Source organism: Nicotiana tabacum, chromosome 24 (genome assembly GCF_000715075.1).
Source record: "Nicotiana tabacum cultivar K326 chromosome 24, ASM71507v2, whole genome shotgun sequence".
Classification (NCBI taxonomy): domain Eukaryota; kingdom Viridiplantae; phylum Streptophyta; class Magnoliopsida; order Solanales; family Solanaceae; genus Nicotiana; species Nicotiana tabacum.
This window is the reverse complement of record NC_134103.1, coordinates 89011097-89038597: the sequence shown is the minus strand read 5'-3', so window position 1 is coordinate 89038597 and position 27501 is coordinate 89011097. Positions and strand designations below refer to the sequence as shown.

The window sequence follows — 27501 nt, the reverse complement described above, 5'->3', positions numbered from 1 at the left end:
TCTTTATACCATTCCACAGTCACGACTACTACGCAATCACTTAATCTTCTTGATTCCGAACTCATCAACAAGACATGAGAATCTACTTCACCCCACAACTAAACAACATGAGAGATCCCTCAACACACCCAAAACTCAAAACCATATGCCAAATCAAGACAGAAATCAGACACCCCATAGTCCTTGCTACATCTCAAGTGAACTCTTCTTGTCACATTCGAACAATCTGAACACATCTCCCAGTCTCATCATACTCACCACATAGTCATCCAATCACAAATTTCACTAATAGGGACACCAACGGACCTATAAGTCCCGAAAGCCCGTGCTCACACAATCGAAATCTCTGTGCTCAAGCTACCGTCAGAATCCGGCCTCAAGTCCTCCAGACTGGCCCATCATCAGCACACCAAAATCACATCTCGCACCTCAACCATGGAATCACAAGCCACCAGCGCACAACCGATACCGAGCGCTCACATGCGCATACGAATGCGTGGAAGGAATTCAAAGAGTTACTCTTCAAGCTGAATTAATGCCGCGTGATAAGGAAAGAAAGATGGGAAGTATATCCTAAATGTCTTGTAGCCTCTCGAAGATAGGTATAGACGTCATCATACCGATCCGCAAGACTCTACTAGACATTTGCTCATAACTTGTAGAACCTATGAACCTAGAGTTGTGATACCACCTTGTCACGACCCAAAATCCAAATAGTCGTGATGGCACCCAATCTGCTAGGTAAGCCAGTTAACCACTAACCAATTCCAATAACAATTAATAAAGTAATTAAGTAAAGAAATTATCTGAATCTAATACATTCCCCAAGAACTGGTAGTACAAATCATGAGCTTCTAAGAATAGAGTTTACAAAGCTGAAATGAAATGAATACATCGTCTGTTTGAAAAGTACATAAACAGAATTTTTATAGATCTAAGGCTACCACGAACAAGAGGCAGCTAGCACCGGAACGCAGCTACATCTTCAAATTCGACCCTCGCACCTGCGGACAAAATATCCGCTACTGCGACATCGCAGGTGCGAGCCACCATCCGCACCTGCGAAATACCTCGCTCCTGCACTCCATCATTGCGCACCTGCGCATCCGCATATGCGCCTAAATCTCCGCTTCTGCGGTCCTCCTCATCCAGCTCTCATCTCGCATCTGCGACGCCTTTGTCGCTTCTGCGGCCATCGCACCTGCAAGCCCATTTCTGCATGTGCGAAAACACCAGAACTAACAGCCTTCAACAATGCAATATGCAACGAAATTGATCTGAACCTCGTCTGAAACTCGCCCGAGGCCCACGGGACCTCAACCAAATATACCAACAAATCCCATAACATAATACAGGCCTTCTCGAGGTCTCAAATCACACCTAACAATATCAAAACGACGAATCATACCTAAATTCAAAATCAATGAATTTTGAAACTTCAACTTCCTCAACCGATGCCGAAACCTATCAAATTACGTCTGATTGACCTCAAATTTTGCACACACATCACATTTCACATTACGGACCTATTTTAATTTTCAGAATAGGATTCCGACCCCGATATCAAAAAGGCAACCCCCCGGTCAAACTTTCCAAAAATTCAACTTTCGCCATTTCAAGCCTAATTCCGCTACGGACCTCCAAATAATTTTTCGGACACGCTCCTCAGTCCAAAATCACCATACGGAGCTATTGGAATCAACAGAATGCAAATCCGAGGTCGTTTACACATAAGATAACATCCGGTCAACTTTTCCCACTTAAGTTTTTAATTATGAGACTCAGTGTCTCATTTCTCTCCGAAATTCTTTTGGGCCCGAACCAATTGCCCCGCTCAGTCATACAACGATTGTAAAACATAAAGTGAGCAGTAAATGGGAGAACGGGGTTGTAATACTCGAAACGACCGATCGGGTCGTTATATTTATATCAGTTATTCTAATTGGTCCATTTTCTACTAATAGATCTCTCAACTTTATATCAACAATATTCCATTTACTTGGATCCTATATATTTTTAAGGATGCAATTAATTAAATCATTTAGGAGTTTTTAATTTTTCGGAACTATGTCAAACTTCTCACTAACTTCTTCTAGATTTTCTTCTTGGATGTTATTATCATCTAACTAAGCTTTATTAATAATTTGTTCATTTGAGAACATCCTCCCATATTTTTCGATTCAAGATTTTTATTATTTGTTAAACATCTATCAAGGGCTCCTTTTGGGAATTTATTAATTCTTCAAAAAAAATCTTTTTTTGCATAATCGAATTCATGTTTTCTAGTTGATATATTTAAATTGAATAAATTCTAGTAATAACTAAAATAAGGATATATATTTATGAAGTAGGATATCAACAATGAGAAATTTTCAATAACAAAATATAATATAAAGATAGAATAATAAACATGGTTCAATAATTTGATAAGTTGATATAATTATATTGAAATAGCGTTGCGCTACTTCAATATAATGATTGTTTGTTGCATGCTTGAAAATTTTGAAGAAGACACCAAAAAGCAAATTTTGATCTTTTGTAAGTAGACATCAGTAAGTTTTGCGGAATGCAGAATGTTTGGCCGTTTGGGAGACTTCAAAATATTCAATACAATAAGAGAATAAAGATAGTAAAGGGATAATAAAAAGGCAGAATAGCCTATTAGACACTTGTACTTATTCTGGTTTGTCATCCCGGTCCCTGGACTCGATAGAGTTTCATCAAAACACTTCTACTTGATCAAAACGAGTGTCTCAATTCTGACGTTGTGTGTCTCTCAATCACACTATGTCAGAATCCATATCAGATAAAAATATGCCAGATCATTTTTTATTTAGACATAAAATCTAAAATAACTTTGACTTACTATTTTTCTCTTTTGACTTTTTATTTATTTTTCTTTCCTTCCCCACCATCACTTTCTTCTTACTGTTCTACACTGCTATGGCCGAAAGTTTTCTCTTGCTACTATGAAACTCCTTCCTTCCGTTCCTTTTCTATTCCCTAATCTATTCCTCTATCCTATTTTCTCAAAAGCTTCCTCTAAACAGATCTGAAATTAAATTTTACGCAGAAAACATATCTCAAATAAAGATAAAATAAATTCGAAATTTATTTTATCTCTTTCTTGCCTTCACTCTCACCCAATACCCCATAAAACCTACCAAAACAATATAAACCTTCATATTCTTCTTCAAAAACTCATCGAAGTTAATTGGCTAAAATTTTACGGTGACAAATCATTAATGAAGAACCTCAATCTTGGTGGTGGTGGATGACAGTTAAAAATGGAGGATCTCGAAGGGGAGGAAGCCAACAGGGGATTTAAAAGTGAATTAGTAAAATATTTTAAAGTTGGTAATTTTGTTTAACATCAAAGCCTAATCAAAAGGAATGGGGGCAGAAAAAATGGTTGGGCGGAAAAGAATGGGGAAAAAGAAGATAGGAAGAGGGGAATGGAGGTGTTGGAAAGGGTTATGACGGGAAGGGGTTAGGGAAATAAAAGCAGAGGTGGAAGGGTTAGGGTCTTTGCCAACTAAGCTCGGCCAACGATCAGAGAGGTTTATGAAATAGGTTTTGATAAACTAGAAGTGTTTAGATGAAACTCCATAAAATATAAGGACCGGGGTGACAAACCTGAACAAGTACAGGAGTCTACTAGATCATTCTACCTAATAAAAAAGCTAACTATAGGAATAATAATATAGATCTATGTTAGTTGTTAGGATATAAATGAGGCAGCAAAATAGGTACCCACTTAAGAAAGGATACTACAACAACCTAAAACTTATTCCATTTCTCAATTATTGCAACAGTCCCCACATTAAAAGGTAAAAAGTTATTGTATTTTCTCTGCCACAATTGTTTCTTCAAATTCTACATTACATATACGATTTTTTAAAATATTATATATAACATACATCTTTAGGAAAAAATTAGGCTCTGAAAAAGTTGGGGCTTCAAGCCATTGCTTTAGTAGCTTTATTGTACAACCGGCACTGACCAAAAAGAAGAGAATGCTGATGTAGAAAGAGCGAACTGCCCAAGAATAATAAGTGGACATTCTTAGGTTCGTATCATCTTGGTATCAGAGCCAGGTTAAAGATTTACCTATATAATTTTTATTTATTGCACTGATTTTTATATAAAAAGATTTTAAAAATCCTCAAGGGTTTCATTGCTCGTGTTTTCGAGTTCACTGTTTCTCTTATCTGTGTTTGAAAATTTGAGTTGGGTTGAATTTTTATGAAGAAATCCGATTTGAAGAGTTTCAGTGATTGAATTTTTTGTGTTACATCGCTAGGTTCTTGTGAATAAAGTTACTGAAGTATCAAGAAATAAAGAGTTTCTGGTTTTTGTTACTGTTAGATTCTGTACTTATCTTAATATGTTAGCAGAATTCAGTGATCAAGAGGTAACCGCATTACACGAATTTGAATCCCAAACGTTTTATGAATATTAGCTAGCGTTTGGACATAGATTTGATTGAAGCTTGAAATGGGGGGTTTTGAAGTTGTGTTGAAAAATAATTTTTGAAAGTTGAAGTTGTGTTTGCACATACATTTTATTTGAAGAAAAGTTGAAGTTTTGTGAGTGGAAGAAAAATTTTCACCCAGAAACTGCCCTAAACCAGGTTTTGGGAACTTTAAAATTTTTGATTTTTTTTTTCGAAACATGATCATATTTCATAAACAAACAATGTTTTAAAAAAATTTAAAAAATGAAGCCAAAATCTATGCTCAAACGGCAGCTTAATGTCCAGTTAGTCTTCTCTTCCCTACCCCTGTTAAATTGTGTGGGAAAAAAATACCACAACAAAGTGGGAAATGATTTTATTTCAATCATGAAAATGATGTATATAACAAAATAATCATGCATTATACATTATACACTTTACACCCCAATTTATTTTATCAACCATGTAGTAAAGAATAGCGAAACAGCAAATCAAAAATTTGCAAAAAAACTACGTTTATCAACTAAGTATGTTCTTACAGGTTTTCCTAGAGATCTAACATTTGTTTAAGGTCCTTTCCAGGTTTTTCCTTCAAAAAACTCAGCCAACATTCGTTCAAGGTCCTCTGGTGTGTATCTGATATACTTTTGGGGATTTTTGCCACCCTCAATCATCGGCCTAGTTGCATAACATTCAAGAAACTAGTATCAGAAAACATATTATCATTTTCGATTTAGGAGTTCCACTATTCTTGTTCAGAGGGAAGTTAAGCAAGTCCAAGAAAGCATACCCGAAACGTTTAATGAAAGACCTGTAAGCAGGCAATAGGACTTCCGCGACTGCCAGCCTTAAAGACTCGCGCAACTCACTGTCAGGAACTGTCCATTGAGATTGCCTCTGATGAATCTCCTCAAATAACATGTTGAAAGTCTTAAACCTATCTTTCACCGTAGACCTAGAGACACCGCTGTTGCTACTGGTGACTTCACCGGTAAATGAACCACTCCCAGCTGTGGAAACTCCTTGGACTGAGAGAGTCTGCAGAATCTGCAGCAAGGACCAGCAGGATCGTATAATGTTACTTTGTTACACACAAAGATAAATATTCAGGACGACATAAAATGTTGTGATACGCCACATATATACAACACGTATGACAAGGTTAACTAGAAGGTAACAAAGCATTGAAAAAATAGCTAGGGAGCAAGATTTCAGTAGAAATTTCACGTTGTAAAACACACTATAGATAAACTAAAGTACCAAAATAAGAATAATTGCTTCACACAGGAAAACTAGAAAGGTCACGAGAGAAAAGTTTCCACATAGTCATCTGTATTCTGTATTCAATTAATCCACGACTTGGAAAGAGTGGGTTCAGAACTAGACTAACTGATAATAGCAAGCTATTCCAAACATTTATCGTCCTTAATCACTATGGTCATAACACACCATTTTCCTGAAGAAAAATATTAAAACAGAATTAGAAGTGAACTAATTCTTGATATCATCTTTATATACTCAAATTTTGAGTTTACTAGTCCAAGTAGTATGCCATTTGTACCATAACTCGCAATACTAATTTATTGAAAACCTCCCTCCTGTAGCTTTAGGCACCCTTGTTACAGCGCAGAAGAATGACCAAATGTCTTATTGGAGATCAGTTCTCAGAAAAATCACAAGAAATCCATCTTTATCACAGAATAGAAGCTACATTTTAGAAGCCACAATCATGTTAATATGATGTCTGTCTTAGCATACTAATACCGTTACAGGAGAGAGTACTATTTTACATAAAAGGAGAACTGCAACCCCACAAGCCAAAAACTCTGGAGAAAATCTTCCAAAACACCAATAGAAAGAATTTTCATCATCGTACGTGTAAAACCACAGAGGTAGAAAGCAAACCTTAGACCAAGATATCCTCTTGTACTGATTTGCATGCTGCTGGACTACCCTTCTATGTATTTGCACCCAATCATCACCTAGCACATCCTTTGCTTCTGACCTGGACATCAGAAAACGCTTTTTCTAGATGTTTCTAATAAACTAAACAGCTTATTCTAACAATTAGTGCTGTAACATACCTGCGAACAGATCTTACAATATAGTGAATATTATTCATCAAAAATAGTTGAGTCAAAGCAGGATCTTTGTATTGCTTAGATTTCCCGTCCAGGTTACTCTGAAGAGCTTGCAATATCCGTGTGGTTATAACACCCAACTGGTCCTTGGAATTACCATCATCGGCGTCTCCAAAAAGCTGCTTTAGAGTTGACTGATAGCTGTTCACATTCAATACATAATACTGAGATACTGCAACACCATAAACACAAGCTTTAAGCTAGAGAAAAGAAAAAAAAGTGAACATAGAATTCCATTTGATCAGATAAACTCATTTTTTTCTAAGAAAGAGGGAAGTGATGTAATAAAAGAGGAAGGAAAACGAAGATGGAACAGAAAACCAGATAGAAAGCAGTCAAGATGGATTTTCAATATAAAGGAAATACAGAAGATTGTTCATGAAATAGTAATATTTTCATGCTCTAAAGAAATGTCCTGGAAAGTACAAATTCAGAAGGATATGAAGGCATAGAAGATTTCATAATATAGAAAGTAGAAGTAGCTAGTGTTAAAATTCTCAATAATGCACACTATTAAAACATATTTTTAAAAACTATTTCAAGTATTAAAGAATGAGACACACAAATCACTTTGAAAATCGAAATGATGAATGGTCACTGAAGCATCTACCAGAGTGAAAAATATAGAACATTCCTATCTCACCAACAAAAAATGATTGTACGGAAAGCATTGTGAAGACTTACTCAAATAAAAATTTAACATAATTGATCACATAGCTAGTTAAAGGATGGACAGTTCCATCAAGAACAGAAGTTTTGGTGGCATCCTTCTCTACTGCTTCTTCAAAATCTACAAAGGTCTCCTGTGCTGTCTCAGCCAAACGATCAGTCAACACTTTAGCAGCTTCTCGCATTTCACTGCAATATTTGCTTCCAAAAACAATATCCATCTGTCACACCAACAAAATCCCCCTTCCACGGGGAAGAAGAACGAAGAAAATGCCAAAATTAGTATTTAATGTTAAGATACTGATGTTGAAGTCTGCATTAGACCTGTTAGTTCCAAAAGCTAGTAAATACATGTTAGATATTCCTCATAATTTATTCAATTTTCCGATTGGTCTAGTTATCGCAAGATTGCTGCTAAGTTAGCAGCAGAAACAATAGGAAGTGCAAGTAAAAACAATATTCCAAAAGCAAAAATAAGGAGATAAAGAGATATCTGAGAGCTCATTTCATCATACCTCTGACTGAAGTTCTCTCATTATCTCATACATATCTAAAAGGACAAATAGCTTTTCAGGCGATCGTTTGCTTTTGGCAATGGCTTCTCCAAAGCTAAGCAGCACTGCTACACTATTTGCAGTAACCTCAGCGAAACATTGATCTCTAAGACTATCCTGACCTTCAAAAATTTGATCAGAGACTTTCTTCTCTGCAGCAAATAAAAGTTTTACCTGTGTCAAGAATGATGAATAGGTTAATAAAGGGAAGCAGAAAGCAAAGATCAGATCAAAATTGGATGATGAGATATCGCTTACGGATATCCGCATGAAGTGAATCCAGTTTCCTATTTTTGCCTCTAAAACTTCCCACTGCATTTTCTGTACATCCTCTTTACCAAGTCTTTCCACACCTAGTTTTCTAAGACTTTGTTCCATGACTGAAGAACGTATTTCCCTGGATACAAATAGGACGCATGGAAATACAATTGACATGAGACAGAATGGCGTATCCAGGAATAAAAGCTATTTTGTCAGATAAAAGATTACCATAGAGAAATTAATCAAGAAAAAACTTGGAAGTCATCAGTTTGTGATTAATATCACAAATAAAAAGCCATGTTAAATATTAACAGTTACAATGCATAACTCTCAAGTAATATAAGGAAAATACTAGGTCAATGGACAGACTAGATAATAGATTGAGCAAAACTAAACAACATTACATCATAAGATATATTAGAAAGCAGATATCACTGATCGGTCCACCAACAAGAAAGCTTGGAAATGTACAAATTAGGATACTGATCCCCTTTATAATCCTATAAATCCACATCAATTGTATGACCATCATACCGACAACTTCAACTGTCTCTGGAAGCAGGCAGGTCTCACGGAACAAAGTTGGCACAATAGTTGCTTTTCAATTCCATAAGCTATTAAACAGATCTAGCTAATTACAATCAACTTCACACATCAAAGTACTTCCTGTAAAAATCCTATATTTAAAGGAGATAACTCACTTGTAAATAGTATACAGTTGCTGTTGATGGCCGGCTTGAATCATTTGCTGAGCCAACTCATGTAGCAAGGGTAGTATTCTAGGGGGAATGAGCGCTGGAGGGTGGTAAACAACTGTTTCTAAACTTCTTTGATGTTCTTTCATTCCAGTACCATCACCTTTGCTAGGTGATCCTGTAGATGGTCTCAGAGATTGGGGAAGGCAATCGAAAAGGCGATCAGGTTCCACAGGTTTACTGCAAACGATACAAGTCAAACTCAAGTTAGTTAACATTAATACTTATCACATAAAAGTTAACTTGAGTTAGTGAACTTAAAAGGCAATTAAAAGAGTTCTAGTTTTACATTGATCAAACAAGGGTATGAAAAGATTAGGAAATTCACTCAAAACCACAAAGTAAAACATATGAAAAGATTCATAAACAAGAAAATTGTATGCATTGGGAAAAAGGAATAATACATTAAAATACAGACCTGTATGAGGTTAGAAGCTGACGAAACTCTTCTTCTAGCTTAAGAACAGACTTTGCCAGTAAATTGGAAGCATGATTAATCATGCCAATACTACTTTTAAGGCCTTTGGTACTGCTGAAAAACTTGACAATACTCCTTAGCTGATTAACTGCTTCCAGATAACTCTCCAAATCCTCATGTGGTCCTCTCAATATTTTAGCCTCCGTCTGTAATGTGCAAACGGCATTTTAGCTGTAGTATCCATGTAATGATAATGCAGATATATGATTCATACAAAATCAGCAACAAAAAAAACTAAACAGATCGGCAAGGATAACTCTTTCTTGATTAATTAAAACAGAAGAAAAAATCCTCATAATACCAAGGGAATCAACCAATAAACCCACCCTATTTCATATGTAATCCCAATAAAATGAGAATCAATTCATAATACGACGTCAAATAGCGTGTCGATATAATTGTTTGCTTACTCATTTACTTGAATGTATATATTGACCCGCATCAACAAATAAACACAGTGTATTTCATATGCAATCGCGATAAAATCCTTTTTGAGCAGTACAGGGATGGAAGGTCTAGATCAAGTAATGAACCAATAGGATAATGCCAAAAATTCAGTCTTTATAGTACAAGAAGACTTACATTTTCTTGCTTACTCTTTCTCTTGAATTGCAACTTTGCTGTCACATTTTTAAATTCAAGTGTATGTATATATACTGTGCATATTCATAGTGCAAGAAGCAAAATGCAAAGCAAATTATACAACAAAATTTAGCAAAGTGTGACGAAAAAAGTAAATAAGATTAATCCAAAAAATACGAACCTGGCGTGCAAGATCAAATTGAGCCAATATGGACTCAGCTACCTTCAATGTCTTGTCAATGTTCTCGTGTGCTTTCCGAATCGAATGCGTCCTTATCTATTCCCATCAACAAAAATTTAGAAAATTAAAACTAAAACAATTGACCATTCAATAAATATATATACAAACAATCACACATGTATATAATGTATGTAACATATCAATCATCATATGCAGATGAAGCGCATACATTAATTATGTAATGCAAAGATCATTAATCTACACACACAGAGAGAGAGAGAGAGAGAGATATTTACCTGAGTGGGACGCATGGCGGTTTCGAGGGCGGAGAGACGGTGATCAAAGGAGCCGAGAATGGAAATCATATTATCGGTAATAGTTTGGCTCTTGTGCATTGATTCTTTCATGAATTCTGCTCTTTCTTTTAGGTTTTCCATTACCACTGTGTAAGCCGCCATTCCTTATCTGATCTGCGTTTAGCTTAGTTCGGCGACGAAAATATATATGGAACGAACGTTAATTACATCTCTTTACGAGGAATCACACAGAAACACGAAAGGGGAACTGCCTGGCTTTTTTATGATAATTTTATTACTATCCCTAACTTTTTAATAATTGAAAATGAGACACTAGCTCCTACTTTACAAAATTACAAAAAATTCTCTTAAACGTTTTTATTGATTGTTTCCACACACAAAAAAGTGCAATAGAGTATAAGGTCCACCAACTTTTAATTTCCATATTTTTAAGAAATATAACAACTTATGAAAATAGATTAAATATGCTTGAGACATTATAAGAAACATAATTAAAACGGAATAATGACTTATATATAAAGATTATAAGTAATTTCTAGGCAAGTCCCAATCTTATCTTACATTCAAAAGAACCGATACGGAGGGGTCTTCTCCTTTTTGTTCTTTTACTTCCTGTTTTACCAATGATCTTCCAACCAGTCCATTCCAGGACTATTTTTGGATCTGCTAATTTATACTAGGATTTACTTTGGTTGGAAGAAAGATTTAAAAATATTTCTACATATGTTGCATTTTCGATAACTAAAAACAAAAATAGCATATTTGTGTTAAGTATAGATTTTCTTTTTTCTTAACATCGAAGATCCAATTTAAAAAGTTTCAAGCATAAAGCATAAGATACACTATACATATACCAGGATTTAGTTAGCAGCGTGGTAGTAAACTAGTACTAAGAGTCCGTTTGGACATAAGAATTTTTTTTCCAAAAAAAATTCACTTTTTTTTTTCAAATAACGCTTGTTCATAAAATTTTCAATTTTCACTTTAACATGCATTTTGAAAATTTTCGAAAATTTAAAAAACTCCAAAAAATTATTTTTCAAAATTTTCACTCAAATCACTCACAAAACATCAAAAACAACCCAAATTATATTCATGTCCAAATACAACTCTAAATTTCAAATACCATTTTCACTTGAAAAATAATTTTCCCTTATTTTGGAATTTTACAATTCTTATGTCCAAACGCCCACTAAGAGCCCGTTTGGACATAAGAAATTTTTCACTTTTTTTCGAAATTCTTTTACTTTTTTCGAAATCAGCGTTTGGTTATAAATTTTCTAATTTATGCATTTTGGAATCTTTTAAAAATTTGAAAAACTCCAAAAAGCTATTTTTCAAAATTTTCACTCAGATCACTCACAAAACTTCAAAAACAACCCAAAATTATATTTATGTCCAAACACAACTCTAATTTTCAAATACCATTTTCACTTGAAAAAAAAATTCACTTTTTTTTCTAATTTTACAATTCTTATGTCCAAAAGCCCACTAATTTAGTTTTATAAGGTATGCGAAAGAAAGGAAAAGTACTTTAACTGATGTAGACTTTATAAGGTAAAATCTAATTAGAATTTAGACGTAAAACGGCAAAAAGATAGAAATAACATTTTGCTTGGCATGTCGTTACTCTTATAGTATTATTTAAGAGAAGTTGCAAAAGAAAAAGTAAAAAGCTTTTTTTAAAAAAAACATTCAGCTCATGAAATGTTATTTACCCTTTATTTCTATTTTAAATTCAAGTATTTTTAATAAGTAAAAACAACCTTGGAGCAATGGTAAAATTGTCTTTGTGACCTATAGGTTATGGGTTCGAGTGATGAAAGCAGTCAACTAATGCTTGCATTAGGATAGACTGTCTACATCACACCCCTTGGGTGCGGCTCTTTCCCGTACTCTGCATTAAACGCGAGATGTTTTGTGCGACGGGCTGCTCTTTAACTTTTAAGAACAAAACATTTAAAAAGAAGTGAACTGAATATGGTACATAATACATACTTGTAATTGTACGTAGAAGAAGAGGAAAAGACAGAATGAAGAAGAAGAGGAAGATAGCATCGGAAAATATTATTCTGTATATTGAGTATGTGTGAATACACGTGTGTATATGATACACTTGTCCAACAAACTAAACCACCTACTAGATTCCTATTAGTGGAGTATAATAAAAATGACTAATCTACCCTTATGTAACACCTTTCTCAACACTCCCTCTCAAACTAGGAATTGCAAAAATATTCAAAGTTCCTAGCTTGGAATTGAGATATTCATGCTGAACTCGATTGAGTCCTTTAGTCAGAATGTCAGCTGGTTGATCTCTTGTAGGAATATACTTTGTTGTGATCAATCCTTATAAGATTTTTTCTCTAATGAAATAGTGGTCGATTTCAATATGTTTGGTACGTTCATGATAGACTGGATTTGCAGCAATTTGCATGGCTGCTTTGCTGTCGCTATATACATTAACAGGCTGTTTGACATCAATTCGTAGTTCTGTTAGTAGTCCAATTAACCAAATCAACTCTGCTACTGTTGATGCAAGACCTCTATATTTAGCTTTTGCTGAACTTCTAGAAATTGTTACGACCCGAAATTTCCACCTTCGGACCGTGATGACGCCTAACATTTCACTTGCTAGGCAAGCCAACGTTAGAATAACATTATCCATTTTGAAAATAATTTTTAAATTTATTAATAACAAGGAAGCAAATGCGGAAGCAATTTTAAAATAATCCATAATAATAACGGTGTCTAAATACCATCCCAAAATTGGTGTCACAAGTGCACGAGCTTCTAGAATAAATACAAATAAAGGTCTGAATAAAATAAGTTATCTGGAAATAAACACACAGCTAAAGTACAATAGACGGGGACTTCAGAACTGTGGACGCCATGCAATTATACCTCAAGTCTCCTCTGATAGCTGAAATCCGAGCAAGTCTATGGTACGCCGCTGGGACCAACTCCAAAATCTGCACAAGAAGTGCAGAATGTAGTATCGGTACAACCGACCCCATGTACCGGTAAATGTTGAGCCTAATATCGACGAAGTAGTGATGAGGCTAAGGCGGGTCACTTACATTAACCCGAACGCAATATTAGTAACAACAACAATAATATAAATAATTCAGGTAACTCATTTATAATAATTGAAACCAACCCAGCAGTCATAATCCATTATTACTTCAACCAATTATATTGCAGCGTGCAACCCGCTCTCACAATATATTCACATTCAATTCTGTTGCAGCGTGAAACCCGCTCTCACAATATATTCATTTTAATCAAGTCTGTTGCGGCGTACAACCCGATCCTCCAATATGAACTTTTAATAAGTCTGTTGCGGCGTGCAACCCGATCCTCCAATATTGACTTTTAATAAGTCTGTTGCGGCGTGCAACCCGATCCTCCAATATATTCATTATAATCAATCATGTTGCGGCGTGCAATCCTCTCCTCCAACGTTTTCATTTACCAATTCTTATAGAAGAAATTTTTCCAATAAATATAATAATTAATATAAAATTACGAGACAACAAGCATACAATAATTATGGTTTAATTATGAAGCAAACAATAACAAATAGCAAATTATTATGAAAATCAAGGAGCAAATAGGCAGTTTAATATTTATTATACTAAATATCAAGTAACAATTAATGCACATAATTCAAATAGCATGTAATAATTAATGCAGGAATTCAAGAATTTATATTTGCAAAGAATAAGAGAGAAATAATTATTATAATAATTAATTTATGATTAAAAATAATTTATGATTTTTCAAGTAAGCAGGCAAACAATTAATTTGACGATGTATAGACACTCATCACCTCGCCTATACGTCGTTTACATGCAATTCACATAACAAACAATTTAAGGGTTGTATTCCCTCAAGTCAAATTTAACCCCGACACTTACCTCGCTTTGCAAATTCCAATCAGTTATTCAACCACAACTTTTCCTTTTAAATTTATCTCCGAAAGCTTCAAATATATTCACAAACAATTCAATATATTCAATACTAATCATAGGAATTAATTCCATATGAATTTATAAATTTTTCGGATAAAATTAGAAATTCATTAAAATATTTGGCAGTGGGACCCACGTCTCAAATCCTGGAAAACCTCACGAAATCCGAACACCCGTTCCGATACGAGTTCAACCATATAAAATTTGTCCAATTCCAATATCAAATGGACCTTCAAATCTTAATTTTTCGTTTTTGGAAAGTTTTACAAAAATTTTAATTTCTTCCATCTAAATCTGAGATAAATGATGAATATAGACACGGATTTGTGAAATATAATCACTTTTGGTTAAAGAACACTTACCCAATTCAAAGTCGTAAAAATTTCCCTTGAAATCGCCCAAATCCGAGACTTAAAACTCAAAAATGAGTAAAAATGTCGGACTCTTCGAAATATACACTGCCCAGGCATTTTCGCACCTACGGTGCCTGGGATCTCACATGCGAGCTCGCATCTGCGGAAAAGGGCTGCCAGCGTATGTCCGCATCTGCGAACTTTGCGCGCATCTGCGGACGCGCTTCTGCGAGAAGTTGTCCGCTTCTGCGAACGCGCGGGTGCGTGCAGATTTCCGCACTTGCGGACTTTTGCCCAGCCACGCCCGGGCGCATCTGCGATCGATTGCTCACTTCTGCGAGCTCGCACCTGCGGTCAAAAATCCGCAGGTGCGATTATCACACAAGGCAAAAATACAGATTTTGCTTAAGTCCAATTCTTGATCTGATTTCAATCCGTTTCACTCTCGGGGTACTCGGGACCCCGTACGAATATACCAACAAGTACAATAACATAATACGGACTTACTCGGGGTCTCGTATAATGTCAAACAACGCTGAAATTACAATTCACACCCCGATTCAAACTTTGAGTTTTAAACCTTTAAATTTATAAATCTCGTGCCAAAATATATTAAATAAATCCGGAATGACTTCAAATTTGGCACACAAGTCATAAATAACATAACAGAGTTGTTTAAATTTCCAGAATCGGATTTCGGCTCCGATATCAAAAGTCAACCCCACGGTCAAACTTGGAATATTTAGCCTTTAAATTGCTAGTTTAGTTAAATGGTCATAACTTGAGTTAGGGACCTCCAAATTAAATTCCGGGCATACGCCCAAGTCCCAAATCACGATACGGAGCTACCAGAACTTTCAAAACACTGATCCGGATCCATTTGCTAAAAATGTTGACCAAAGTCAACTCACTTAAATTTTAAAGCTCTATTTCATATTTTAATTTATACTTTTACATGAAAACTTTCCGAAAAAGTGTACGGACTGTGCACGCAAGTCGAAGAATGATAAATGGTACTTTTTGAGGTTTTAGAACACAGAATTACTTATTAAATTTAAAGATGATATTTTTGGATCATCACAGAAATAGTGGTTTGTTTCTTTGATTTCCAAGTGACTAAAGATTCACCAAATTTGACCAAATAACTAGACACAAATTTTCTAGAGTGAGGACAAGCTGCTCAATCTGCATCACGATATGCTGTAATTTAATTGCTGCTTTTACTGGACAGAAGAGTTCCTTGTCCTGGTTGTTGCTTTAGATATCTCACAATTCTGAGTTCAGCTTCCATATGAGACTTTTTTGGTTTTTGTAAAAATTGGCTCAATGTTTGAACACCAAATGAGATATCTGGTCGAGTCATGGTTAGATATAGCAGTTTACCAATCAATTTTTGATAAGGATTCTGATTTGCCAGTTCTTCATCTTCAGAAATAACCTCCTTGCCTTTGTTGGTATATTCATCATACTCTTTTGTTGTTAACTTCATATTGAAATCCAAAGGAGTTATAGTAGGTTTGGCTGCTCCCAGACCTGCTTCTGAAATCAATTCTAGGGTGTATTTCCTCTGATGCATTAGGATTCCTTGACTAGATCTTGCAAACTCAATACCTAGAAAATATTTAAGTTCACCCAAGTCTTTCATTTTGAACACTTGCTGTAAACCTGTCTTAGTATCTTTAATTAGATTTAGGCTATCTCCAGTAATAAACATGTCATCAACATAGACTAAAACTATAGTGATACCTTATGAAGTCTTTTTAAAGAACAAGGAGTGATCATATTGACTCTGATGAAAGTGAGCTTTCAGTAAAACCTCAGTTAGCTTGGCATTTCATTGTCTTGGTGCTTGTTTCAATACATACAAGAATTTAATAAGTCTACATACTGGTTTTGTCTCCCCCTGACTGTTAAATCCTTGAGGCAAATCCATGTATATTTCATCATGTAGATCCCTTTGAAGGAATTCATTATATACATCAATTTGATGTATCTTGATTGTTAAATCCTTGAGGCAAATCCATGTATATTTCATCATGTAGATCCCCTTGAAGGAATGCATTATATACATCCATTTGATGGATATGCCACTGTTTAGTAGCAGCTATTGCTAGAACAATTCTTATAGTTTTCATTTTTACCACTGGTGAAAAGGTTTCTTGGTAATCAATTTCTTCTTTTTGGCTAAATCCTTTTGCAACCAATCTTGCTTTAAATCTTTCTATCTCCCCTGTAGCTTTATATTTTATTTTGTAAATTCACTTGCACCCTATAGGTGATTTCCCTTCAGGCAGTGCAACTATGTCCCAAGTGTGGTTGTTTTCTAAAGCTTCAATCTTAGCCTTCATAGCATTTATCCATCTAGGATCTTTGATAGCTTCATGATAGTTGGTAGGTTCAGAAATAAAATAAGATGCAGCAATAAAAGATTGATAGGTAGGAGAGATGTTTTCATATGATATGAATTTAGATAAGGCATAGGGATTATCTTGTTGAATGTTTAAAGATACAAAATCGTTCATCCAGAGTGGTGGTCTTTTGTCTCTGCTTGACTTTCTCAAAAACTCTTCTGTTGAAGTTTGTTGACTGATCGATTGAACATGAGTAATATTTGAAGGTAAAGTATCAGTTGTTACCTCAGTTGATGTGTGTTGTTGTGAGGTTCCAGAAGTAGTACATTGTGTATGATCAGTTGGTAGACTTGAACTTTGTTGATTTGTATCTTCTGTGATGTTGTGAATATCCTCAACTTCACCTGTTTGGAAGTCAGTATGATTTTCAATAGTGAACTGATTAACTGCATCATTTGCTATTGTTTGAAGACTATTGGTGTTCATGAAAATAGGTAGACCTTTATTTTGGTTGAGAGTTTTGAATGGAAAAGTATCTTCTTTGAAAATAACATCTCTGTTGACAAAGAAGGTCTTGTTGTTAAAATCATATAGTAGATACCCCTTTTGAGAAGTTGCATGTCCCATATGAATAGCTGCCTTAGATCTTGGCATCAGTTTATCTTGTTCTTGCACTATCTTTGCAAAGCATAGGCATCCTAGTACTTTAAGATGTTTTAGAGATGGCTTCTTTCCATACAATTTCTCATATGGAGACATGTTGGCTAGAACTGAACTTGGCATTCTATTAATCAAATAGGCTGCAGCTAATACACAGTATCCCCAGAACCTTATAAGTATATGTCCCTAAAATCTAATTGCTCGTGTGACTTCTAGAAGATGTCTGTGCTTTCTCTCAGCCACACCATTCTGTTATGGTGTATAGGCACAAGTGGTTTGATGAATTATCCCAAGATTAGTGAACATATTGTTACAGGTTGTATTGACAAACTCAGTACCATTGTCAGTTCGAATGACTTTAATTGTTTTGTTAAACTGAGTCCTTACAAACATTATGAATTGTTGAAGAATAGTGCATACATCAGACTTAAGTTTGAGCAAAAACAACTATGTAGTTCTGGAGAAATCATCCACCACAGTTAAGAAATACTTGTTACCATCAAGTGTAGCCACTTTATATGGTCCCCAAAGATGAATATGAACCAAATCAAATGAAGCAGTAGACATAATGCAACTATTAAGAAAAAGCTGCCTTGTTTGCTTTGCACGTGGGCATACAACACATTTATTTACTTTTTCTGCTATAAGCTCTAGAGTAATAGGTAGTAACTTTCTAAGTACATTTGTTGATACATGTCCAAATCTCCTGTGCCACAATTATATATCCTCTGCTGAGTTAATATCATAGCTTGTTGGTCTTTCAGTAGCTACTAGAGTAACTTCACTACAATTGTTTCCTGCTGTTTGACTTCTTAGTATATACAACCCATCATTTTCTCTATCAATCGCCTTCACCTTCCCAGTGAAGAGTTCCTGAAAAATATAAAAATCAGGGAAGAAAGCTACTAAGCATCTCAACTCTTTTGTCAGTTTAGAAACTGAAAGAAGATTAAATTTGAACTGAGGAATATAAAACACATTAGTTATTGTGTTTCTACTTGCTATGGTACTGGCTCCAGTGTGTGTAACCTGTGTCACATCTCCATTAGGCATGGACACTCTTTTTGGATACTGAGTTTGTACTATAGTAGACTTATCCAACAAGTTCATATCTGCTACCATATGATTGGTAGCCTCAGTATCTATTATCCAATCTTTAAAATACTTAGATGTACCTGCTACATTGGCACTAGAAGTTGGCCCAATATTGTTGTTGTTTAGCAAATGGAGGATCTGCTCATACTGCTCTTTAGTAAATGTGCAACTAGTCAGCTGTCCTTGCAAATTTAGTTGATTACTCATAGTTTGTCCCATAGATTGATTTGCAGCATCTATCAATCCAGTGAACTGACCAAATATATTCCCAGTAGTCTGATTGTTCTGTAAATTGTCTTCATTTAGGACATTGTAAGCAGCTGTATTATTGAACCTTGTATTTCCATTGTTCTGAGTTGCAGACTCAGTCATTGTGTTATGAGAAATATAGTTCCCAACTCCCCCTTTCTTCCTGAGTTTAAAGTCTGTGGGATATCCCACAATCTTGTAACAATTTTCCTTGCTATGACCTTTGAGTTTGCAAAACTCACATTGAACATTGTAGTTCTTTATTACTTTCTGATTAAACCTTTGATTTCCACCTATTCTTGAATACATAGCCACATCATATTGACCAGCCATATTAGTTGGAATTGCACCTAACAACCATGCTGAGGCTGCTACTGTTTTTTGACTTTCATCACTGATTATCATTTTATACGCCTGATTCACAGTAGGCATTGGACTCATTAATAGTACTTGGCTTCTTGCTTGACTGTATGAGTCATTCAACCCCATCAAGAAGTGGAACAGTTTTAATTTCTGTAAATGCACCACAAAATCCCTTGATTTTTCACAATCACAACCAGGGGATGGAACCAATGCTTCAAATTCTTCCCACAAATCCTTCAACTTCGAGAAATAGACAGATACAGATGCAGTTCCTTGACATAAGGTAGCAATTTCTTTGTGCAGATTAAAAGATCTTGCACCATCTACTTTGTTAAATCTTTCAAACAAATCATTCCACACAGCCTGTGCACTTGAAGCATACATAATTCTACCTAATAATCCACTAGCCACAGAATTCATAATCCAAGAAAGAACTATTGCATTAACTCTTTCCCAATGATTCCACATTATTTCTGAGAATTTTTCTTTAGCACAAGAACCATCTACCAACCCCAATTTGTTCCTACCCAAAAGAGCTACCCTCATCGATCTAAACCAAATAGAGTAGTTTTCGATACCTGTTAATTGAAATAATATGATTTGAATTCCACTAACATCCGACGGAGACAGGAACAATGGGTGATTATAATCTATTCCAGGTGCTTGATTCACCCCTAGCATAGGAGTTGGAGCTAGAGTTTTTGCATGTTGCTCATTTGTATGATTTTGTGGGATCGCCGCCATCGTTGATCAAGAATGTTAAGAACACTAAACAGAGAGTAGTTGATTTTGTTGAAGAATGATCGAACCACAAGCTAGAGATTACTAGCTGGGCTCTAATACCATGTAATTGTATGTAGAAGAAGAGGAACTAAGAAGTGTAGTGCAGAAGAAAAAAGATGAGAAAGAAGACAGAATGAAGAAGAAGATAGCATCAGAAAATATTATTCTGTATATTGAATATGTGTGAATACACGTGTGTGTATATATAATACACTTGTCCAACAAACTTAACCACCTACTAGATTGCTATTGGTGGAGTATAATAAAAATGACTAATCTACCCTTATGTAATACCTTTCTCAACAATACTCCCAATTCCATTTATGTGAACATGTTCAACTGTAAACTGAGCTTATGAAAGAAAATAAAACTTCTAAAATTTGAGGTATTAAATGTGCTCATGATAGTTATGGGCTATAAAATCATTACAACAACAAGAACAACAAACCCAGTGTAGTCCCACAAGTGGGGTCTGGAGAGGATAAAGTGTACGCAGATCTTACCCTTGCTTTTAAAAAGGCAGAGAGGCTGATTCCGGAAGACCCTCGGCTCAGGGAGAAAAAAGGGTCGGGGTAATAACAAGCAAACCAATCTAACAACCAAAGCAAAAATATAAAACTAACACTAAGTAATGGAAACAGAAAATCAAAACAAGGCAGCAATAAATAATATCAAGAAGAGATGTAACAAAGCTATTGTGACAAACAAGGACAACACTCAGCTACCTAACCCTCTACCTTTATTCTCAACCTCCACACCTTCCTATCTATGGTCATGTCCTCAGTCAGCTGGAGCAACGCCATATCTCGCCTAATCATCTCACCCCAATACTTATTCAGCCTGCCTTTACCTCTCTGTTGGCCCTCCAATGCCAGCCTCTCACATCTCCTTATCGGAGCATCAAAGCCTCTCCTCTTTACATGCCCGAACCATCTAAGTCTCGCCTCCCGCATCTTATCCTCCACAGGGGCCACACCAACCTTGGCCCGGATAACTTTATTTCTAATTTTATCCAACCTGGTATGCCCGAACATCCATCTCAACATCCTCATTTCAGCCACCTTCATCTTTTGTACATGGAAGTTCTTGTTAGGCCAACACTCCGCCACATATAGCGTAGTCGGTCTGACCACCGCTCTACAGAACTTACCTTTAAGTTTCGGTGGCACATTCTTATCACACATAACACCGGAAGCAAGCCTTTATTTCATCCATCCCGCCCCAATACGATGCGTGACATCCTCGTCGATCTCCACATTCCCTTGTATAACAGACCCAAGGTACTTGAAATGAGAAGTTTAAAATTAAAATTATCTTCAAATACATAAATAAGTCATACTTTTTTAAACAAATTAAAAAAAAATAGAGTGAGTATTAGTTTTCTCGTTTAACTTATAAATTGAAATTGAAATAATGTATTTATACCTAGTTATGTATGCATTTACTTTTCAAATTTCAATCCAAGTGGAGTAACTAAACGGGACTTCAAAACTACAAAACAAATCTCACCTATGGAAAATGTTATGTGGCCCTCATTCTTTTGTATTCGTTTTAATCAAATTAAACATAATTTGGGTACAATAATCAAACGAGAAAGAAAAACTGTGAATTAAACTTATGCGCACCAATGTAAATAAGCAAGAAAAAAGCAAATTCCAATGAAATGCTCACAGTAAGCATCTTTTTACTTCGACCACTCAAATGTATTTATGTAATTGACATTTTTCACATTAGTAATTTCTAGTATTACTTTTTGCTAATCATTTCTGGGCTTCCTAAATCCTATCCTATCTATTTACCCTGTCCTTTCAGGGCTAGCATATGGTTCCTGTTCCTTACCATGTACCACAAAGTAACTGATTTTACCCCTTCTGCCTATTCTGAACACAAAAAAGACCGAACCAGTCTCACATAAATTGTTTCACTGGCCGATTAACCGGTCCAGACCGGCTCCTGAACGAACCAACTAATACGGCATCATTCTTGCAGTGGTGGAACGTCGTCGTTTCTGTTTCGCCGTTGGTACTCGTATTTGCACATTCATTGCAAAGCACTTTCTTCTTCGTCGGAAAAGTATCTTGGATCTTTGGAAATGAATTCGGACTATCCAAATGCATCACATTCGGATCCAATTTGTTCATCACTAGGTCGAAATAGTCCCTCTGAATCTGTAAATTTTGCACTCGTTCGTTCATGCTCACCAATTCCGTCTGCGAAATTCGATCACAAATGGATTCAGGGGAAACACATTTTCCTTCAAAAACTTCCCGAAATCTACGCCGTTCGGCTTCGTTTTCCGGTACCGTGATTTTTTAGAACGCTTCAAGATCACGAGGAAGAAACAATTTTTTTCACGTGAAATCAAGGTGAAATTCGATTTGCCGGTAATAAGAATCTTGCGATTTTCGAATTTGGAGCCCTTGCGGTCACATAGGAAAATAGAAATCTGATTTGGTGAAATTCCGATTCTCTCACTGAGCACCAACTGAAAAGCCTTGAACAAAAGCGTCGGTTGAATTCTGATGTTGCCTATGTTAATCTCCCGCTCCCCGTCGAAAAATATCACCGGAAACACCATTCCTCCACCGCACTCCACCATTTTTCAGTGAAACCACACTGGAAAACACGTCGATGTAGTACAGACCCCTACGTAAAAATTGAAGAGTTCCAGATAGAGAAATGTGGGGTTTTAGGGGTTTAATACAGTAAAGAAGATTAAGCGGAGACAGACTGGTTTTCAGGAGCTTTTTATAGTTAAATGAAAGGGATGGAAGAGAGAGGAATAAGAGTAGTTGCTTGAGGATCAAGTCATAAAGTGAAGTATGTCAGCGTCCAATTTCTACGGAAAACTTGAATTTAAATTGTACCTTGAATGATTTAGAAATCGAAACGACCAAAATAAACAATGATTTATTTAAGATCATTCGAGTGGGTTAAGATAATTAGAGTAATTGAATAAAGGAATAAGTGTTAGAACATCTTTTTCGAAAATTTTCGAAGAGACTAAAAGCTAAAGTTCGGATATAGATTTAATTGAAACTTGAAAAAAGAGTTTTTGAAATTGTGTTGAAATATAATTTTTGAAAGTTGAAGTTGTGTTTGGGTATATATTTTATTTGAAGAAAAATTGAACTTTTGTGAGTGCAAGAAAAATTTTTACCCAAAAATTATTTTTCTCAAAATATAATCATATTTCATAAACAAACAATCTTTTCTAAAAAAATAATTGAAGAAATAAAGCCAAAATATATGGTGAGTAAAAATTCGGCATGTTTTAAATGCAATAATTTGTTAAATAGCGATATTGACAACGAGTTTGCCAGAATGGGGATCGAAGAGCTAAGCATTTATACTGCGATAAAAATGAAGAGAATTATGGAAATGTTAAGTACTTGTACTCTGAAACTGATTTTATCTACCTCAAGGGTAATTTGTTTTAATTGCATTGTGGCGTAGGTTTTGAAATTTATTTTCCTGGTTAGTCCTTTTTAATTCTTTAGGATTATTTGATTATCGAGATATATATACTACTCTAAGTATAATTCGATATAAATTTTATATCAAAATTTTATTATGAACTGTCATATTGGATGTGGGATTATAATCTAAGGATTGCAATACAGAGCTAATTTATATCCCTTTAAGAGGCTTGCTTTTTTACATTCTCAATTAAAATCCATAAATCAGTTTCCAAACTTTTGGCTTCCTCAAGATGTGAGTCGCATTCCTTTGTATAGCGTTGGTCAATTTTTTTTATAACTTTAGTTCGTCCTTCTATAATGATCAATATTATTCCAGACCTTTTTAGTTTCTCATTTCTTGAGTTCTATGTTCTAAATTTGTAATGTAGGTATCAAGAAACTATGCCTCCAAAATAAGAAGCGAAAAAGTAATAGCATAAATAATATTAAGAGAGTTCTCTCCTACGATGCACTCATGCATTATCCCAAGTCGAGGAATCTCATATATATATATATATATATATATATATATATATATATATATATATATATATATATACGATAAAATTCTAATAGTCAGTTGCACATATATAATTGGAAAACTAATAATAATATTATAAACTAATCAGAAAGAAATTGGTGCATATCTACTTTATACACGCATTGACTTAGACTTCTGAATCTACCCCATATATGTGTATATCTAAGAAGAAAAATTGAACGTTCTCGAAGATTGAGGCGCATATTTGAGCTACACTTTTAAATAGCGAAGCTTATTTTATATTTAAAAAACAATCCGACAAGCTAACCATGAATTAGTGAGACCTAATTCTAATTAAGGCCAACTTTCGGAGTTATATGAAATTGATCAACATAATTAAAATGCCTTACATTCATACAAGATAACCGATAGAAATAGGCAAGGTTAGAAATATTATATATTTTACCGAAAAACTATAAAATAAAAAAAATATTGAAGTACAAGGCACAACAATCCGAAGAATATATTGTATTGCAATAAATAGAAAATTTCTTAATACTGTTCATAATGTTTTTAGTTAACGCAAAGATTTGAGGTGGTGAAACATCTATCTATACATATTCTATATCTATATCTATCTATATTATTATAAAAGCACGAATATTTTACACTAAATGTTGAACGACAAAAATATCCTTGAAATGTTAGATGACTTTTATACCCTTCAAAATTAATTTATTTCTTTGAAAGAAAAATAAAACATTGGATAATATGGTAACATTTAATGCCTAAAATATAGTAGTTCAAAACCAACTCCAAAAAGAAAACAGAATGTTGGATAACATCCGCAGTTTATTTAGTGCCTTAACTATAGGAATTTGAAACCAACTAATAGTAGAACTTTTTTAAAGCTATAACATAACGTAGAATAGAATCTCCATATAAACTTTAGCTTCTGGTGCAACATCACTACTTCTGAATCTAAAGAATATGTTGAGATAAAGGGTGATCCATTCGGCCAAAGAGAGCACAGCAAAGACATGAACCCAAAACAAGAAGCTTTTGCGCAAAGTACCACAGTACCTCTTCTTTATTCAACAATAAGAAAGTAAGGTGTTAGCATTGGTTCACAATAACTGCGTATTTGATGCCATAATCTCTTTTCTTCAACATAGTATTGCTAAGTATTTCTAAATTTGTATCACTAATGTTTTAAAAACAAATTGTTATATATATGGTGGTTCAATGATTCTCATATATATGTTTTAGTACTTATGACACAAAAAATACTCTTTTGAAGTTCGTTTATGATTATTATGAACATGATTTCTTTTTCTACTTGAGGTAACTATGTAGATCAATTTTATAAATAACAAAATATAGTTTCGTCGAAAAATTTGGTTACGATTTTATGAATTAATGTTATCTACGGTATAGCAAGTTTAAAATTAGATTGTGGTTATTAACTATATGTTGGCAATATCTCTCGTGCTTCTCGTATCTGTTTGGAGGTAGATTTAGTAGGTTTATACAAATTTTTGTACATATATATTGGGCGTACGTGAACCTAAACATGTATGACTCCCGACTATATGTTGCTTTGTGTAAATTTTACTTGCAGAACTCTAAAAAAATGATTATTTTTCAAAAGACAATACATAGACGGAAAGACAACACATAAACAAGTTAAAAGAAGAAAAGCACTGCTTTTAAATATTTTTTTGATTTTGTGAATAATGTGATAGTATTTATCATGCACGATTAAATTTATCTTAAAGTTATTGTATTTAAACTACTCTATAGAGAAACTCTAGAGTTTCTAATCACATCGCAGCTCTAATGTATAATCCAACTGGTTTGCGGAGGTTTTCAAACAAAACTTGCAATAAAATATAAACTTTCTTTGGGTTATATGAATCCTTTAAGGAAACATCCAACCATAATATAAATGCATAGATCTAAGGAACCTCATGTAAAATTCAAAGTATGGCAGTCTCATCTCTCCAAACTATTTCTTCGATATCAAGCAAGAAAACAAATTAAATCCACAAGAATATTCTGAAAATACTAGGAATAGAGTCATTCAGTTGATGTTTCAATTGTTGTATAATTTTAATATAGGTGTCACCGCTTCCACTACTTATGCTACTAAAGTTCATATATTTGGTTCTTTCTTTCTTTCTAATATCAACTTGCATGGAGCTCTAATACCAAACAATCTCCTATCTATTGTCGAATTTTTTGAACTCTATTTTAACTACAAATTAAAGCCATACCAATTCCCATAGATAAGAATACTTTGGTCCACCTTTTACCACTACATAAAGGGTTACAGTGCATTCATCTTGTTGCTTTGAACTTTTTGTTTGGGATTTTTGTTGTTTATGTAAAAATTCTTGATGTTTTTGTCTTGTTATTGTGCCTTTGATTCTTGTAGAAATTCTTGTGGGGAATATTTATTATTTCTCTCTGGCTTTAAGATTTTTAATCATTTCGTTCTATAAGTTACTTTCTAGCAATGAAAGTTGAATTTGTTTCCAATTTAATTTAAAAACAATTAAACAGAAATTATTTTTTATTTAATTTAGTTTAAAACAAATAACCGACAACTTTCTCCAACTTGATGAGTGATATAAACTGTCTCCATCTTGGTAATTCTGAGAAAACTCATATATATAATTTACTTAATTATAATCGTAATACTTTAAATTCTTTACTCAATAACAAGTATATTGCGCAGTGATAATATAGTTATTTACATGGTATATATACATGTTTAAATTTCGTATGATACAAATATGAATCTTTAGAGTGGGATTAGCTGAAATGAGTACTTGGAAAGCTAGACTATATTTCGTTGCGTTATTAGCTGGATGAGTACGTGAAGTATATTTGTTGTGTGATGTTGCTTCTTTAAAGATTCTCGATAATGCATTAGTTGGAGTCAGATGAAGATTTTGTCCTAAATATAGATTTTATGAGCATATAATATTTTTATGAATTTTTTGAAAACTTTTCATTTGTATTGCTCATAAACTAAGTTTGAAAACTTTTCATTTGTATTGCTCATAAACTAAGGTTACAAGACTCTAATTAACGACCGAAACCTCTTACTATATATTGAATATTTGGTTAATGCTTACCTTGAGACGTTACTTTTGCTCCTTTTATTCTTTCACTAATCCTTTTAATTTTATCTCAAAATAATTACGCTTATTTGATGCAATGATACTTGTTCAAATAATCTTAAATGTTGGACTATACTACGGCAACATGTTTTTTCATATGGACAACCTGATGTTGCATTTTTAGGAACGATATTTATACAGAGAATAGA

General features: G+C 34.4%; 2 protein-coding genes across 2 annotated transcripts; both read right to left on the bottom strand.

The window, feature by feature from the left end:
- Positions 1-4830: 4830 nt before the first annotated feature.
- On the bottom strand, positions 4831-10677 carry LOC107759479 (exocyst complex component EXO70A1-like). Its single transcript, XM_016577438.2, has 11 exons — positions 10374-10677; positions 10078-10173; positions 9255-9460; positions 8783-9016; positions 8079-8217; positions 7782-7994; positions 7282-7487; positions 6541-6738; positions 6362-6461; positions 5247-5503; positions 4831-5134 (listed from the first exon to the last, which is right to left on the bottom strand). The coding sequence occupies exons 1-11, from the start codon at positions 10533-10535 to the stop codon at positions 5023-5025; spliced, it is 1923 nt and encodes a 640-aa protein (XP_016432924.1). The 5' UTR covers positions 10536-10677; the 3' UTR covers positions 4831-5022.
- A 6302-nt stretch (positions 10678-16979) lies between these two features.
- Positions 16980-17855, bottom strand: LOC142178296 (uncharacterized). The gene has a single exon (XM_075247627.1). The coding sequence runs from the start codon at positions 17853-17855 to the stop codon at positions 16980-16982; it is 876 nt and encodes a 291-aa protein (XP_075103728.1).
- Positions 17856-27501: the final 9646 nt, after the last annotated feature.